This window comes from Heterocephalus glaber, unplaced genomic scaffold (genome assembly GCF_053883595.1).
Source record: "Heterocephalus glaber isolate CG9 unplaced genomic scaffold, H.glaber_assembly_v1.0 deba00000122, whole genome shotgun sequence".
Lineage (NCBI taxonomy): Eukaryota > Metazoa > Chordata > Mammalia > Rodentia > Bathyergidae > Heterocephalus > Heterocephalus glaber.
In genome coordinates, this window is record NW_028258138.1 from 62,036,656 (window position 1) to 62,050,425 (window position 13,770).

Sequence of the window (13,770 nt, forward strand, 5' to 3'; positions counted from 1 at the left end):
TAGTCTCCTCTTTTCCTCTCATATGTGAACTCTTGCTGAGAACTCCTGCCCTATTCAGAGTATGATCAGCATAGACAAAAATGAGAAAAATAGGTCTAGAGATGTAGCCCAGTGGTACAGAGCTTGCCTAGCATGCTTGAGGCCTTGTGTTCAATGCCCAGTACCGTAACAAACAGACAAACAACACAGGAAAAATAACCCAGAGTTCTTCCTTCTCTCATTACTGTTTCATTGAATGATTTAAATCAGTGCCCCGCCATCTTATAGCTGGAACCTTAAATCCTAGAGAGTGGGAAGGACCAGGCAGAGTCCTACAGTTTGAGAGGCCAAGCCCACCAGAAATCTTACATGAAGCATGGCCACAGTCCCAGGGATACCCAAGGTCAGGCTCAGCTCAGGCCTGGTTTACTTCTACAAATCCACAGGGTCACAGGTGGTTGGGGGAAGAGATGAATCAAGAGGTGTGGCCATGGAAGACTGATGGAAACAGCCACTCAATGCTTCCCTCAAGTACTTGCAAAAGAACCTTCAAGGAAGTTGTAAGGGACTTGCATTAATCTACTAAACATTTGGCAGAAACAAAGTCCACTTAGCTGAAGTGGACTTTCTGAACTTCAGAGCCTTGATTAGAAAAAGAGTAGAGTTGTACAAATGCAAATAGAATCTCCTTTTCTGTGTAGGCTCCTGTGGAGTCTTCTGCTTGTGCCTTTCCATCTGGAATATTTGAAGTGCTTGTCACCTAGGTTTGCTGGAACAATGGCAGCATTTGAACTTGTTATCAGCAGTAGATTTTCCCGCCCCTATTCCATTTTAAATAAGTATTTATCTATTGATCAGATGGAGGGCTTATTTAGTGATGCTAATATTTATAGATGCTATTATTTATAGTATGAATGTAAATGAAAACCACAGAGCCTACAGTGGCTTCATGTGCTGTACCTCCAAATTTGGGCTGGGTACAGTGTGAAGCCTGGTGTGGGGCAGGGGAGCTTTCTGGTTACATTTGTGATTGGCAAGTGTGGTTCAAATGCTCAGACTCAGTTCCCAAAACAGTGGTCCTTTAACTGAAGAGTTGCATCCCTAACCCATGAAATCATACACAAATGTGTTTATCTGTGTGAATGTGTATTTTCTGTCAATACGGTACACAGAATTCTGAAATCTACGTAAGATGAGATCAGATATTATATATGTATATCATAAGTATTTTTTTGACATTAAAATTTACTACACAATTCTATGTTCTGTATATTATATATAATTCTGCATATTTTATACATTAAACTCAGAATTTTTCTCGTAATTTTTATTTTTTAGTCATTAATATTTTTGACTGACAAATAATGTGTACATTGTAGTGGGTATTTTGAAACAATCCCAAAGAGCTCTCCTGCTCAAAAAAAAAAATGTTTTTTTCCCTTATATAACCTCATTTAATAGCAGCTTTCTTTGACTAAGCATTTAAACTTAATACATTTCTGGTAAAAGGCATACATTGCTTGGGACAGGTAATGCTTTCACAAGATAAAGCTTAAACAAATATAACTTTTCATATTAAGAACATTTCAACCAACCACCTTCCGCAATAGTTTTGTAACAATGTAGAAAATTCCAGCACAGATTTATCAGCTTGGTGTTTCTGCTTTGCTGGAGGATTGCTAGGTGGATCACTGGATGGGTTGGCATCTTTCTCCACACATCATGAAAGATTCCTTTACTCTTTGATATTATCTCTATTTAGGGTCTGTGATAGATGACTGGCACCTATTAGATTAATCCTCTTATTTATAGCGAAAAAACTGAGCCTCCAAGTTACAGACTGAAGGTTACAGAGTATGGAGAGAGAACCAGGATTCAAATCACTGCTTATCTGTCTTGAATCCACACTACTCTCCCTAAGCTATGTTATACCTTGTACACTATTCCCTGCTACCACAAGCACCTCTTGTATCTGAGTAAATCTTAGCCATAGATCAAAGTCAGGTTTCCACGTGAAAGAAATTTACTAAAAATTAGAAGTTATCAGAAGTCTCAGCAAACCTGTTTTGACTCTCTCGACCTCAGTCCACTGGATTTGTCATCATTAGGCACTTATCATATTTTAAATAGCCGTTGCTTTGAGCACAAAGTAGTAATGCTCCACTGGTTGACTCAACAAACCTTTTGCTATTTTAACATCCCTAAAATTAGGACGGTGGTTATGAGTTATATACAATAGCAAAGACACAGGTGCGAATGTAGAAATAGTCTAATTTGCTAACTGTTCTTGGTCTTCCTTTTCTCAATTGTGGCTTAATATTTCCATACTGTTTTTATTGGCACCTGCTTTTATGAGTTACATTGATAACTATATATTTGTGTTAAGTTTATCTCAAACTGATGGCTTAGGGCAGAGATCCACAAGATTGTTTTCTGGAAAGGGCCAAAGTATAAATATTTTTGGCTTTACAGGACCTATTCAACTCTGCCATGGTGGAGCAACCACAGATAGCATGTGAACAAATGTGTGTGGCTGTGCTTCAATAAAATTTTATTTACATAAAGGGTTGATGGGCCAGATTTGGTCAGTGGCCCATTGTTTGCTGGCCCCTAGTTGAGGGGATAGACATAATTCTGAGAATACTAAAGATGATGGAAAATAAACAATCAAGGCCTATAGAGAAGTGCTTATTAGGGAAAGAATAGGTCTGTGCATTATTTTTTCCATGGGGATAATTTTAATCATATGTTATACATGCCATATTACTTAATGCAATAACAAAGACTCTTCCATATAGTATATTCAGAGGATTGAATTAGAAGTCAGTAAATCAGGCACTAGATAAGATTCTGCCACTAATGTATCATTGGGCAAATTATTCTCTCTGAGCCAAAAGATAGAAGGATTAAAGGCTCACCACAGGTCTTGGTGCTTTCTCATCTTCTGATGCTATGATGTTGTGTTACTTACTTTTCTCTCATTGCTGAGACAAAATACCTGACACCCAAAGTTAGAGGGGAAGGGCTTATTTGGCTTACCATTTATAGAGGTTTCAGTCCATAATCGGCTAGCTCCAAGGCAGAGATTGCAAACAGGCATCGCATAGGAGAAACAACATGATGTGCACAAGGTAGCAAAGGTAACAAGGGAGTTTGAACAGCATCTTTCTGCCCCTTTTATCTTATTCAGACTACCAGGATTAGGGTGGTGCCAAACCTATCACTCACATGTAGTGGTTTAGTAATCACACGCCCTTAACTCCAGCATCACGCATTCCAGATTCAGCTACCTCTGAAAAAGAAAGTCTCACCTCAGCCGCATGAGGCTTTGGGGGCACATCTAAACACAAACCATAACAACTGTCTTACTAAGATTTATAGAGAGGGTCTGGGGATATGGTTGCTTGCCAAACATGTATAAGGCCAAGGGTTTGATATCCAGCACTGCCAAAAAATTATGGGGAGAAATACAAAGTTTACACACAAACAAATATATATTAAAATTATGTAAAAATGAAACAGTACTGAAACCTTCTGATTCAGCTCACATAAATAAGCCATGGGGGGCAGTGAGCCAAAAGACACTGTGTAAAGGACATTTCTTAGGCACAGGGAGTAAGGGGAATATGACACTTCCATGGGGACTGAAGCTGAGCTGGAAAGTTACTGTAATGTGTGAATTCTCCCTTGGGGGACACTTCTTATGATGAATAAGCTGCCTTGTAACTTCAGAGGACAATCATGATACTTTATAAGAATCCAGTCAGGTGGGAGGCTAAGACAGGAGGACTGCAAGTTTGAGTACAGCCTGGGCAATTTAGTGATTTAGCAAGATCCTGTCTCAAAATAAAAAATTTAAAAAGGGCTGGCAATGGAGTGTGAAGGCCTTGGGTTCAATTCTCAGGACTCCAAAAGAAAGCAAAACAACTCCCCAAACCCCCAGAACAGCAAAAACCAAGGTAATTCAGAAAAGTAGAATCTTTTGTGGTGTACAGAGCTATAGGGGACCAGGAAGCTCTTCCTGCTACAGAGCCAAGGATGGTCACTCTTTTCTCAGACAGCGGTGTTCAGGATTAGTTTGTTGATTTGTGGATGGCAAATGTTGAGCAGGATCTGAAAGGCACCGTGGTTTGCAGGCCATACTCTGTGCAGACCCTGGAGAAGTAAGCTAAAGAGCTCTGTGCCTCAGTTCTGCTTCAGCCACAGCCCCAGGCCCTACTTTCATCTGCTGCTAAACAAAGGCAGTCCAATCTCATCACTGTAAACAAAAAGACTGAGTCTCAGAAGGGACCATACGTAGCCCTGGCTGTTGGAGGGAAGGAGAGGAGACTCTGCTAGGTATGAGAAGTTCATATTCGTCTTCTGGGCAAGGTGAATTCTTCGGGGTGGCAGACACACGGAGAAGTGAATACTCTGTCTCAGTGCCTCCCAGAGACTCCCTGGGCCTGTTAGACTTGCAGGGGATGTTCTCATAGAGTTCTCCGATAACCTCCTCTTCAGTAGAGTTCCCCAATGGCTTCCTCCCCGGGGCCTTATGATTGATAAGGACGTAGCACACTTCATCCTCATAGATCTGGTTACCACCATCCTGCTGATCAAAGGAGGACCATCATCAAGATTCTCTTTACACTTCAGTCTCAACACAGGCCTGATCCTGGGTAAGGTCTATCTCTTTCATGACCACCTCCTCTCTGTCTCTTGTCCATTTTTTGTAAATTGCTGCCCCAACTCCAACCTCTAGACCTTTTGACCAAAGTACTCATATTGCCCGGGGTATACACCTACTCAGGTGTGTCCTTTCTGCCCATGTTCTAAAGTGACCCCTGAGCGCCTTGTATAATTCACAAAGTCAGCCCATTCTGATAGAAAAGAACAATGTAATGGCATCTTAATGTGTTTAGGTTATAACATTTTTTTTTTGGTACCGGGGATTGAACTTGGGTCCTTGTGCTTGCGCAGCAGGCAGCGAAACCACTGAGCTAAATCCCCAGCCCCTAGGTTATAACATTTAACCACTCATTACAGAGACGATGGCATTACTACAAAGGGACAGTCCAAGGAAAGTTTCACTTGTAGTAAAATCTCAGGAATTTAAAAAAACAAAGACAGCCAAGGGAAAAAGCATGGATTTTAGGGTGAGACTAGGTTGTGAATCTTCTTTTAGCTGTCTAGCTTTGCGGAATATACCTTCATTTGTTATTTTTCTTATCTGTAAAATGCAGGGGAAATAATGGTACAATATTGTGGGGTTGTTGTGATGGTTATAGATGATGTCTGTAAAGCACTCAGCACATTGCCTATCATAAACAAAGTGCTGACCAAATATTAGTTCCTTCACAACCCTGGCATCTAATGTCTTTCTTCTATGCCAGGGTCAGAAAGGGTCTTATTACCTTGGTGGGAGAAGATGTTGTTCCTTTACCTGCAAAAAGAAATACACTCAATGAATTTCAGGTCATGGGGAGATTTGAGGAGTGTGAAAACTGGACTATAAGCAACCAGAGAACCAAAAAACAGCTGGGGTAGCCCTTACCAGGCACTTTGATCTACAGGACATCCTTGGGGTGGGGGCGTTACAGGACCATTTAAACAAGAAATAGCCAGAGGTTGCTCAGACTGAGAGGTCAAGTGGAGGGCAACATATTTGGTGAAGCATTGGCTAGGAAATCATACTTCTTCCCTCCCTCCTCCATCTCTCTTCCTTACTCAAGATCCATCCTGTACTGTACAAAGCACTGGCATCAGAAACAATCCTGTCCTCCACAGGCTTGCATGGCAGGCAGGTGAGGGGCTGTGAGAGACCACAGTGCAGAGAACAGCATGCTGTTTCTACCTTAGCCGACAGAGGATGGTGGTAGATTGGACCTTAGTGCTCAAGGAAAGTTTCACAGAAAGGGAACCTCTTGTGCTGACCATTCCCATTCCTGTAGCTGCTGGCAGGTACAAACACAAGCAGGCCAATTTTCCCAAAGCCAATTTACTGTAAACCTGCTGGTTCCGGCCACTCAGCAAAGAGCCAAATAAACACTTGCTACCCCCTCATAAAAGGGCCAGCTCAAAAAGCAAACACGTGCCTTCCACAGAAGCCTGCCCATGGAGCAGACGTGTCCAAGTAGTTACCACATGGTACCTTTGTACAGAGATATATATTCCCCCCAATTCTCACATCTCCAACTAAGACCTCCCTAATTATAATTACAAGAAAAGGGTTTGTGAGTTTTAGCATCATGGGTCTTATTTCTATCACATTAGGATCCACCATTGCTTGGGTGAAATGGCTAGGACCAGGAGGGCTAGATCATTTGTTTACATACCTCACAGATCTGACTTTTGAAACTCAGTGTGTGCATGAATTACATCAGTGATGGCAAACCTTTTAGAGCTTTCAATGATACAAACAGCCTGCTGAGACACACAACCACTGTACTACCCCCTTCTCTTTAAGACAAGGCCAAAACAGTTTTCTTCTTCAGAAATACAACAGCCTATCTTAGGCTCACCCTTTCTTCTTATTATTCTCTTACATGTGGATGCTACTCACGATCTTGCCCTTCTTGGATTCTTCTATTTCCTTAATTTTAACTCTCATTTGTCCCCAGAGACTATGGCATCAGCCTCCTAAGTGGTTTTCTGGTGTCTGCTCTGGCTACTCCTTAATATAGCTTCTCTGCCAGCAACCAAAAGGTGATCTGCTTAATGCAAATCTGATCACACCTGCCTTTGTGAAAAGCCCTTCAATACCTCTGGTCACTCTCAAGACAAATATCTAAATCCATAACTGGCCCTCTCCTAGCCACTTTATGTCTTAGCTGGCTTTCTTGATGTTCCTTCTAAGTCCCATTTGACTCTAAATTTTATATTTATTTCCCTCAGTGAATTCCCTCCATCTACAAACCACAAAGCACTAAGTGAAGAACATGGAGATCAATAAGGTGATCCCTGCTTCACTGAACTCACAATCTAGTGGAGAAAACAGACCTACAGGTGGGCAAATTGCAGCAAAATGCATAGGTATTATACTAGAAATATGATGGGACAGCGATGACTTACTTTCCTTTTGGGAATCCTGGCTTGCTTTAAAAATATGTATTCTTTTCCTGTTTAAAAAAAGAGGAAAGTAAATTGGTTGTTACAATATTCACGAACTCTAAAAGAAAATTACACTAACCTGTGTAACAGTCTTTAATTTCTTAAAATTGTATGTCTTTTACAAAACTTCACTCAACATACACCATTTAGAAGTTAACAAAAATGAAAAATGAAGATGAGGGCAGGTAGGAGACCTCCTACATCCTCCTTTTTTACTTCTCATGTAGAATTTATTCATATAGAAAGGGAACTATGGTGCTGTTTTAAGTTATCTTTTGGAGAATTTTTTCTGGTAATCTACAGGTTTATTTTATATCATGACAGTACAGGAGCCAGAATTATTTTCAAGCCTAATCTGTATTATCACCAAAACAAAAGCACACCTTCCATTAGAACATACAACATAGAAGAGCCCCTGGGTAGATGGAATGTAAATATGATGGAAATTTATTATCATCTTAGGAGACAGGGCAAATTTACTATAAGGAGGATGGCCATATGTTCTGGTTTGCTGGGTCTGGTTAATGTCATTATCAATCACCTAGCAGTCACTAGCTATTTTTAGCATCACTTTGACTCTCAAAGTTGTCTCAGTTTGGACAATAAATTATATTATCACCTTGACTATAAATTCTCAGTGTAAGGGACAGAAATGTGTTCTGTGAATGGTGACCCTGGGATTTGCAGTGTGAAAAAGTCTTTACGTTAGTAGCCAGTTTCATTGTGACACGAGGCTTACCCATTAAAGGAGAGTGTACAGCCCATGAGACAGTTGTTCCCGTTTCTTACCAAACTTGAAGAATTGCTTCTCAGAGTGGCTGTCAGGTGATTGCATCTGGGCTTATTGCCAGGCTTCCACTGTGGCCGCAGATGGCAGGGAGTTTACAGGTAACTTACAGCAAATACCACATTGAAACCATACTTGGGGAAATAACTCCTAAGAGCAGCTCTCAACTTACCATGGAAAGCAGAAACATCTTTCAACAGTGTGGTGACCCCAGCATCTGAAATACACAAGAGAGATGATACAAAGTCACAGGACTCATTTCTGAAGCTTTATTAAAGTGGTTCCCTTCCCTTTGCCATTTCTTGGGGGAAAACCTTTTGTTCCCCAAGCAAGCATTCATCTTAGGTGACTTGGATGTGTCAGTTCCTAATCAGGGAGAAGAAAAGCCTTTCTGCTGTATTCCAGCAAAGGGGAAAGGTTTTCTCACCTCCAGTTCTTATGATTTTCTTGGCTCCTTTGTGATGAAGATCACATAAGAGGTATCTTCAGGAAATTAGGGTATAAACATATAGACATTTTAGAGATCATTTTGTTCAGGTATAGGATAGGCAGTATTTTTATAGGATTTCATTGAGCTCTAAATTGCCTCTTTTTTCCCCTCTGTTATATTTGTCTGCTTACTTGTCTATATCCTAGAATGTGAACTTCAAAAGTTTGGGAACATATTTATCTTATTCATCATGGCATGTATCACTAGTATATGCTACAAGATAATACATAATATGTTTTAATATGTAATAATATGAATAAGGAAGATAATGAATGATGAAGATATGAACGAGTAGCCAAGAACACAGCAACTGTAAGTGGCACAGGAGGCCACCCGATCTGTCATCTTCACTCCAGTAGTATAGCTATGTAAGGGGACTTTTATGTATTTTATGATAGACAGGCTTAGAATCTCCCTGTAGTCAGACATGTAGGTTAAAGTCTAAGTATCATTCAGGGAATGTATCTAAATCTGAGGCATAGTTAACTACCTATCTATACGGTTGAATATGAAAGTCCTATATAAAGTACTACATGTACCGGTTATGATGTAAAATCATTTGAAAAACACCACCTAAAAATGTCTTCCCCAGTGAGCTTTCTCCTGGAGTTCCCTCAAAAGTGGTAGTGGGGGAGAGTTGGATGGCACTGTGACCATAACTGTGGCTGCCAGCTTGGGTGAGTGTCCAACAACCTCCAGCAGACCAAAGATGTCTCTGATCTCAGCCCACGTGCTAACAATTCCAGGTTCTAGCCTCTCACAAAAGTCTTCCCTTGCTACAAAATTATCTCTCTTGTTATGATGCCCTTGGTTCTTGTGATCTGTTCCATCATTTTAAAATCTGCCTGATGATAAAACCCCAAAATATAATCCTCAACTTGCTTTGAAGACATGCAGCCTATTGCGGGATTGCTGGCTCTTTAGCTCCTAATACATCTTTGTCTCAATGGCTGCTTTTTAGTTTTATGATTTCAAAACCTTGGTGGTGTTGAGCATGCTCATCTGGCTGTTCTTTGTTTGGCATTTTGGAGCCTCAGATTCCAAGGCATCTCTTGAGTGTCTTGCTGCCCCCAAACATATAAAAATAGATTCAGGATTCCTCTCCAAGATCCCTACATCTTTTTATATTTTTACAATTTTCCTCATTCTGCTTTTTGTGTGCGAGCCTGAAATTGCCTTAGCTTTTCCCTTGTTGCCCTTACATTTGTTAATACTCCTTCCTAAAGCACACACTACAGTCCATCTTAGATCTGACTTTCTCTTTACACTGCCACAGGAACAGCCCACTGATTTTCTCTGAAAGCAGACATACACCTCAAACAAATCATTTGTTCCCAAATGTCCGAGAATCTTCATCATAACCCTAAGAATATCAGTGTCACAGAGAAAAGCTTGTTCTCCTCGGCTGTCATTATCTGTTTTTGTGCAGTCCAAAATCTGTACACAAACAATGGGGAAGGATACATAAACGAGAGTACACAAACAATAGCCATGTGTCACAGACAGCACAGAGGCAGAGAACATGGCAAAGTGAGAAGAAAAGCATTCAATAAAGAAAATAAATTAGCTCATTTCTTGGGGTGGATTTCTGCGTAATTATCTTTTCATTTGCTGGAAGTTGGGGCTTATGAAGAAAAAAGACGCTAACAAAACTGCTAGTCATTTTATGTATTATATTGCCTTTAATCCCACAATAAATCTATGAGGTCGATATTATCATTCTATTATTTATCAATAAAAACACTGAATCCAAAGCATTAGGCAACTTGCCTGAGGATCTGCAACTGGTGAGGGGAGAGGGTAGGTTTTATTTGGCAGATTCCTCGCTCTGAAATCTGACCTCTTCTCATGAAGGAGTTGATGCCCATCAATCATATGGGGGGAGTTTTCTTGGCTTTCCTAACAGATTTTGTTTGGAAAGACATGGTTGGAGGCATACTGAATGGATGACAGCTGAGTGGAAGGTGTGAAGTTGAAAATCAGGTCCCAGTCAATATAAGATTTTTCAATAGATTGAAGGAAATATTCTAAATTAGCAAGGGATGCTGGTCAAACTGATCTATTACTTGGAAAAAAATCCAACACCAGATATTGAACATATAGGACTAAATATATAACAATAAAAACTCACAAAACACATTTGTGCAGATTTGTCTTATCTTGGGAAGGAAGAAAGGGTTTTAAGCATAAATGCAATGCCAGAAACCTAAATGCCTTCTAGGTTAGGTTCAATTATCTTTAAAATGTAATAAACATAAAATCATAAAAGCCCAAATGATGCACGACACACAGGCTAGAAAAAATACTTGTTTTTGCAATTCTTTTGAGAAAAGACTAATTCCTTCAAAGTATAAATAGACAAAATAAACCAAAATCCAAAACAAAAATGGAGAAAAAAGCATTATTGGCTCTTCACAGATGAAGAAGTATAAATGGCTGAATATAGACAATGAATCTAATGTCATAAGTACACTAGTCATGATTTTAACCTCATTTTCAGGGTTTTGTATTTTCCAATTATGTTTAAAATGAATACACATTAATGACATAATACTTTCCCTCCACAACAAAGTTCTGAAAATCAAAATTCCATATGTGTTATTAATACTTTCTTAGTCACATCACATCTGTATTTTGTTTTATCTTTCTCCTGAGGTCATTCATCTAATACTCATTGAGACCCTGCTATACTCCAGAAAAAGTGCCAGGAGCCAGGAATTCATGAAAGAATGAAAAACAATAAAAAATAATCCTTACATTTGGAGATCTCACATCTTGATTTAAAAATAACAATTTCGAATCTTACAGAAGGATTCTAAAGTAGGAAAAAGATTGGCAAAAGTCTGCAAAGATCCAAGGGGAAGTCTTAGACAACAGTGGTTCTCAGGAAGGGTCATGAGATGGTCCATAGAATCCCCAAGCCATCTTCCTGTAAGTGGTATTTTGGGCCACCTTCTTTTCCTGTTCTATTTTCCGGGGCCACAATCTGACACATGGGACACCAAACATAATCCTGTAAAGACTTCCAGGCCAGCTTTCTCCCTAGACCACTTCATTTTATACCTTACAGATTCCCTTATTTTTGGTAGTATTAATTTTTACAATAGTGGCTTTGATGTTAGTGAAGATAATGGTTCTAAAAAATAAAAGCAAGAGTATCTTCTAGCTATTGAACCTTTCTGTGTATCAGGCTTTGTGCTAGCACCATACATACTAGATCTCTCCCAAGTAAGTACTGTATTATTCCATTTAAAATGAAGAAACGGAGCTCTAGAAAAGTTAAGCTAAATTCTCTATCTATATAGATGAACTCTGCTTACTCCTCTGCCGAGGAGTGTACACTAAACAAAGCTTCAGGGAAGTAGGAAATTTGCTTTTTATTTTTAACTTAAAATAGTGACTAAAGGAGTGAGTGTCTTTGAGCTCTTTTTGGACATTAAGGGCTTGGCAGAGCATTCCCTTCCCAGGCCTCAGAAATTGTTCCGTTTCTTAGGTGGTACACTATTATAGGCTCTTCCTTTGATGAAGTCTTTCCATCGAGGTGCTTTGCTGTGATTCTGGGCAGGAAGGCAGAATTTATAAGGAGTTTTAAAATACATAGTAGGTACTGATTCTTACCCAATTCCCTTCATTCCCAAGACCAGCCTTCTTTTTCTTTTTTATCGCCCTATTCCCTTTCCTCTGCTCCCTGGCAGGGAGTGTGGACTCACCTGTTTTCCCTCTGTAGATAGTTCCCCATCCTTTACTCCTCTCAGCACCTTCTCTCAGTCCTGGCCCCTGTACCAGTTTTACCACTTCCTTCTTGCAGGCCTTGCACTCTGACAGAGCAGCTTCTGAGCTGAGGGCCTGTGTGGGTTCTGAACAGTGGCACAGAGAACAGAAAGGAGAACGGTGTTTGCAGAAGGGAGGAAAAGCTGGGGGAGGAGTGTTAAAGGCGCACACAGGCAGAAGGTCCTTAAATGTCAAAGCCCCAAGGCCCTGGACCTTTCACCAGAATCAGAAGCTGCTGGTCACTGAGTTCTGTGAGACTTTGGGGGATCTTACGTCTGCAATTACAGCTGGGCTGGCTGTGGAGTTTTTTCACTTAAAATGCCTACATTTATTGAGTTAGTTTTTCTTAGAAAAGCCACAGGGGGGAACTTTGTGTAAAAGAGAAAAGATTAAAGCAAAGAGTTAAGGCATAAGCTACTAAAAAATACTATATACAAAGGACTCTCAAAAGCTTCTTATGAATTTCCTCCAGAGTTAGTTTCATTAATTTGTCTTCTAAGTTGCTTCTTAGAAGTTGTCAAATTTATTTCAAAAATGATTTTTGTAATATGCTTTCTATATCCTTTTAAATTCTGTAAAATCTGTGGTAATGTCTCCTAGATCTTAATATTGTAATTTAAAAAAATGTATAACTGATATTATGTAACAGGAAGAAAAGGTCTAAAGGAGCAGGGGAATTGGGAGGGGTAGGGGAAGGGAAAAAAGGGAAAGGAAAAAATATGAGAAGAGGAAAAAAATGGATACAAGGTCTTTGCAAATAGGGAAGGGTGGAGGGGGTGAAGGGAGGGCAAGGGAAGGAGAAAAAAAATAAGAACCAAGATACTCATGTAATGGTACAAGATCCCAATGATGAATGTAACTGTATTGTATACCTAAAAAGTAGCAATAAAGTTAATGGGGGGAAAAAAATCTCTTATGAGAAAACAAACACATAATGACAAATTGAGCACAATATCCAAACAGACTTTTCACCAAAGACGCTACAGGGATGGTAAATGTATGAAAAAATGCTCAGTGCCATCGTCATTAGGGAAATGCAGGTCAAAACCACAATGCAATCCCTTTACACATTTATTAGAATGTTTAATGTCAAAAACCAAAACAAAGCTGACAATACCAAGTACTGGCAAGGAATGAGTTATACCTGGAAATCTCATGCATTTGTGTTGACAGTGTAAAATGATGCAGTCTATTTGGAAACCAATATGGTGGTTTTGTACAAAGTCAAAGATAGACATCCCATCCAATTTAGCAGTCCCACTTTTGGTGATATAGCCAAGTGAAACTTATTCCAAGAACTTGTATGTAATATTTCATATGTGCCAAAAAACTGGAAATCACCCAAACAATCTTCACCTGGTGAAAGGCTGAATAAAGTGTGTTATATCCATATAACAGAATATTGCTCAGCAATAAAAAGATAGACTACTAATATATGCAACAACTTGGATGCATCTCGAGTGAATTATGCTAAGTGAAAGAACTTAGACTTAAAACTGACCTTTTGTGACATTTGGGATATAACAAAACCATTGGAACTGAAAGCACATCGATGTTTGTAAGAGCAAAGGGTATGGGAGGGATTGACTTTCAAAGAGAAGTAAGGAATTTTTGTTGCTGTTTATCTTAATTATAATGCTGGTCACACATTTCC

The 13,770-nt window shown here is 39.6% G+C and overlaps 1 protein-coding gene across 2 annotated transcripts; it reads right to left on the reverse strand.

The window, feature by feature from the left end:
- Positions 1-1,299: 1,299 nt before the first annotated feature.
- Positions 1,300-12,328, reverse strand: Gcsam (germinal center associated signaling and motility). Of its 2 annotated transcripts, none has more exons than XM_087215311.1 (5): positions 12,056-12,328; positions 8,028-8,072; positions 7,030-7,076; positions 5,373-5,401; positions 1,300-4,567 (listed from the first exon to the last, which is right to left on the reverse strand). In XM_087215311.1, exons 1-5 carry the CDS (start codon positions 12,082-12,084, stop codon positions 4,235-4,237), a joined length of 483 nt encoding a protein of 160 aa, XP_087071437.1. In that variant the 5' UTR covers positions 12,085-12,328; the 3' UTR covers positions 1,300-4,234. The 2 variants fall into 2 exon arrangements, with proteins under 2 accessions (XP_087071437.1, XP_087071433.1); XM_087215307.1 differs by having other exon boundaries at positions 1,300-4,570.
- Between the last annotated feature and the right edge of the window lie 1,442 nt (positions 12,329-13,770).

Coding starts and splice junctions, on each gene's coding strand:
- Gcsam (XM_087215307.1), bottom strand. CDS start 12,084: ATGGGGAACTATCTACAGAGGGAAAACAG. Junction 8,073..12,055: donor TATCTACAGAGGGAAAACAG/GTGAGTCCACAC, acceptor TGTGTATTTCAG/ATGCTGGGGTCACCACACTG. Junction 5,402..7,029: donor CCAGGATTCCCAAAAGGAAA/GTAAGTCATCGC, acceptor TTCTTTTTGCAG/GTAAAGGAACAACATCTTCT.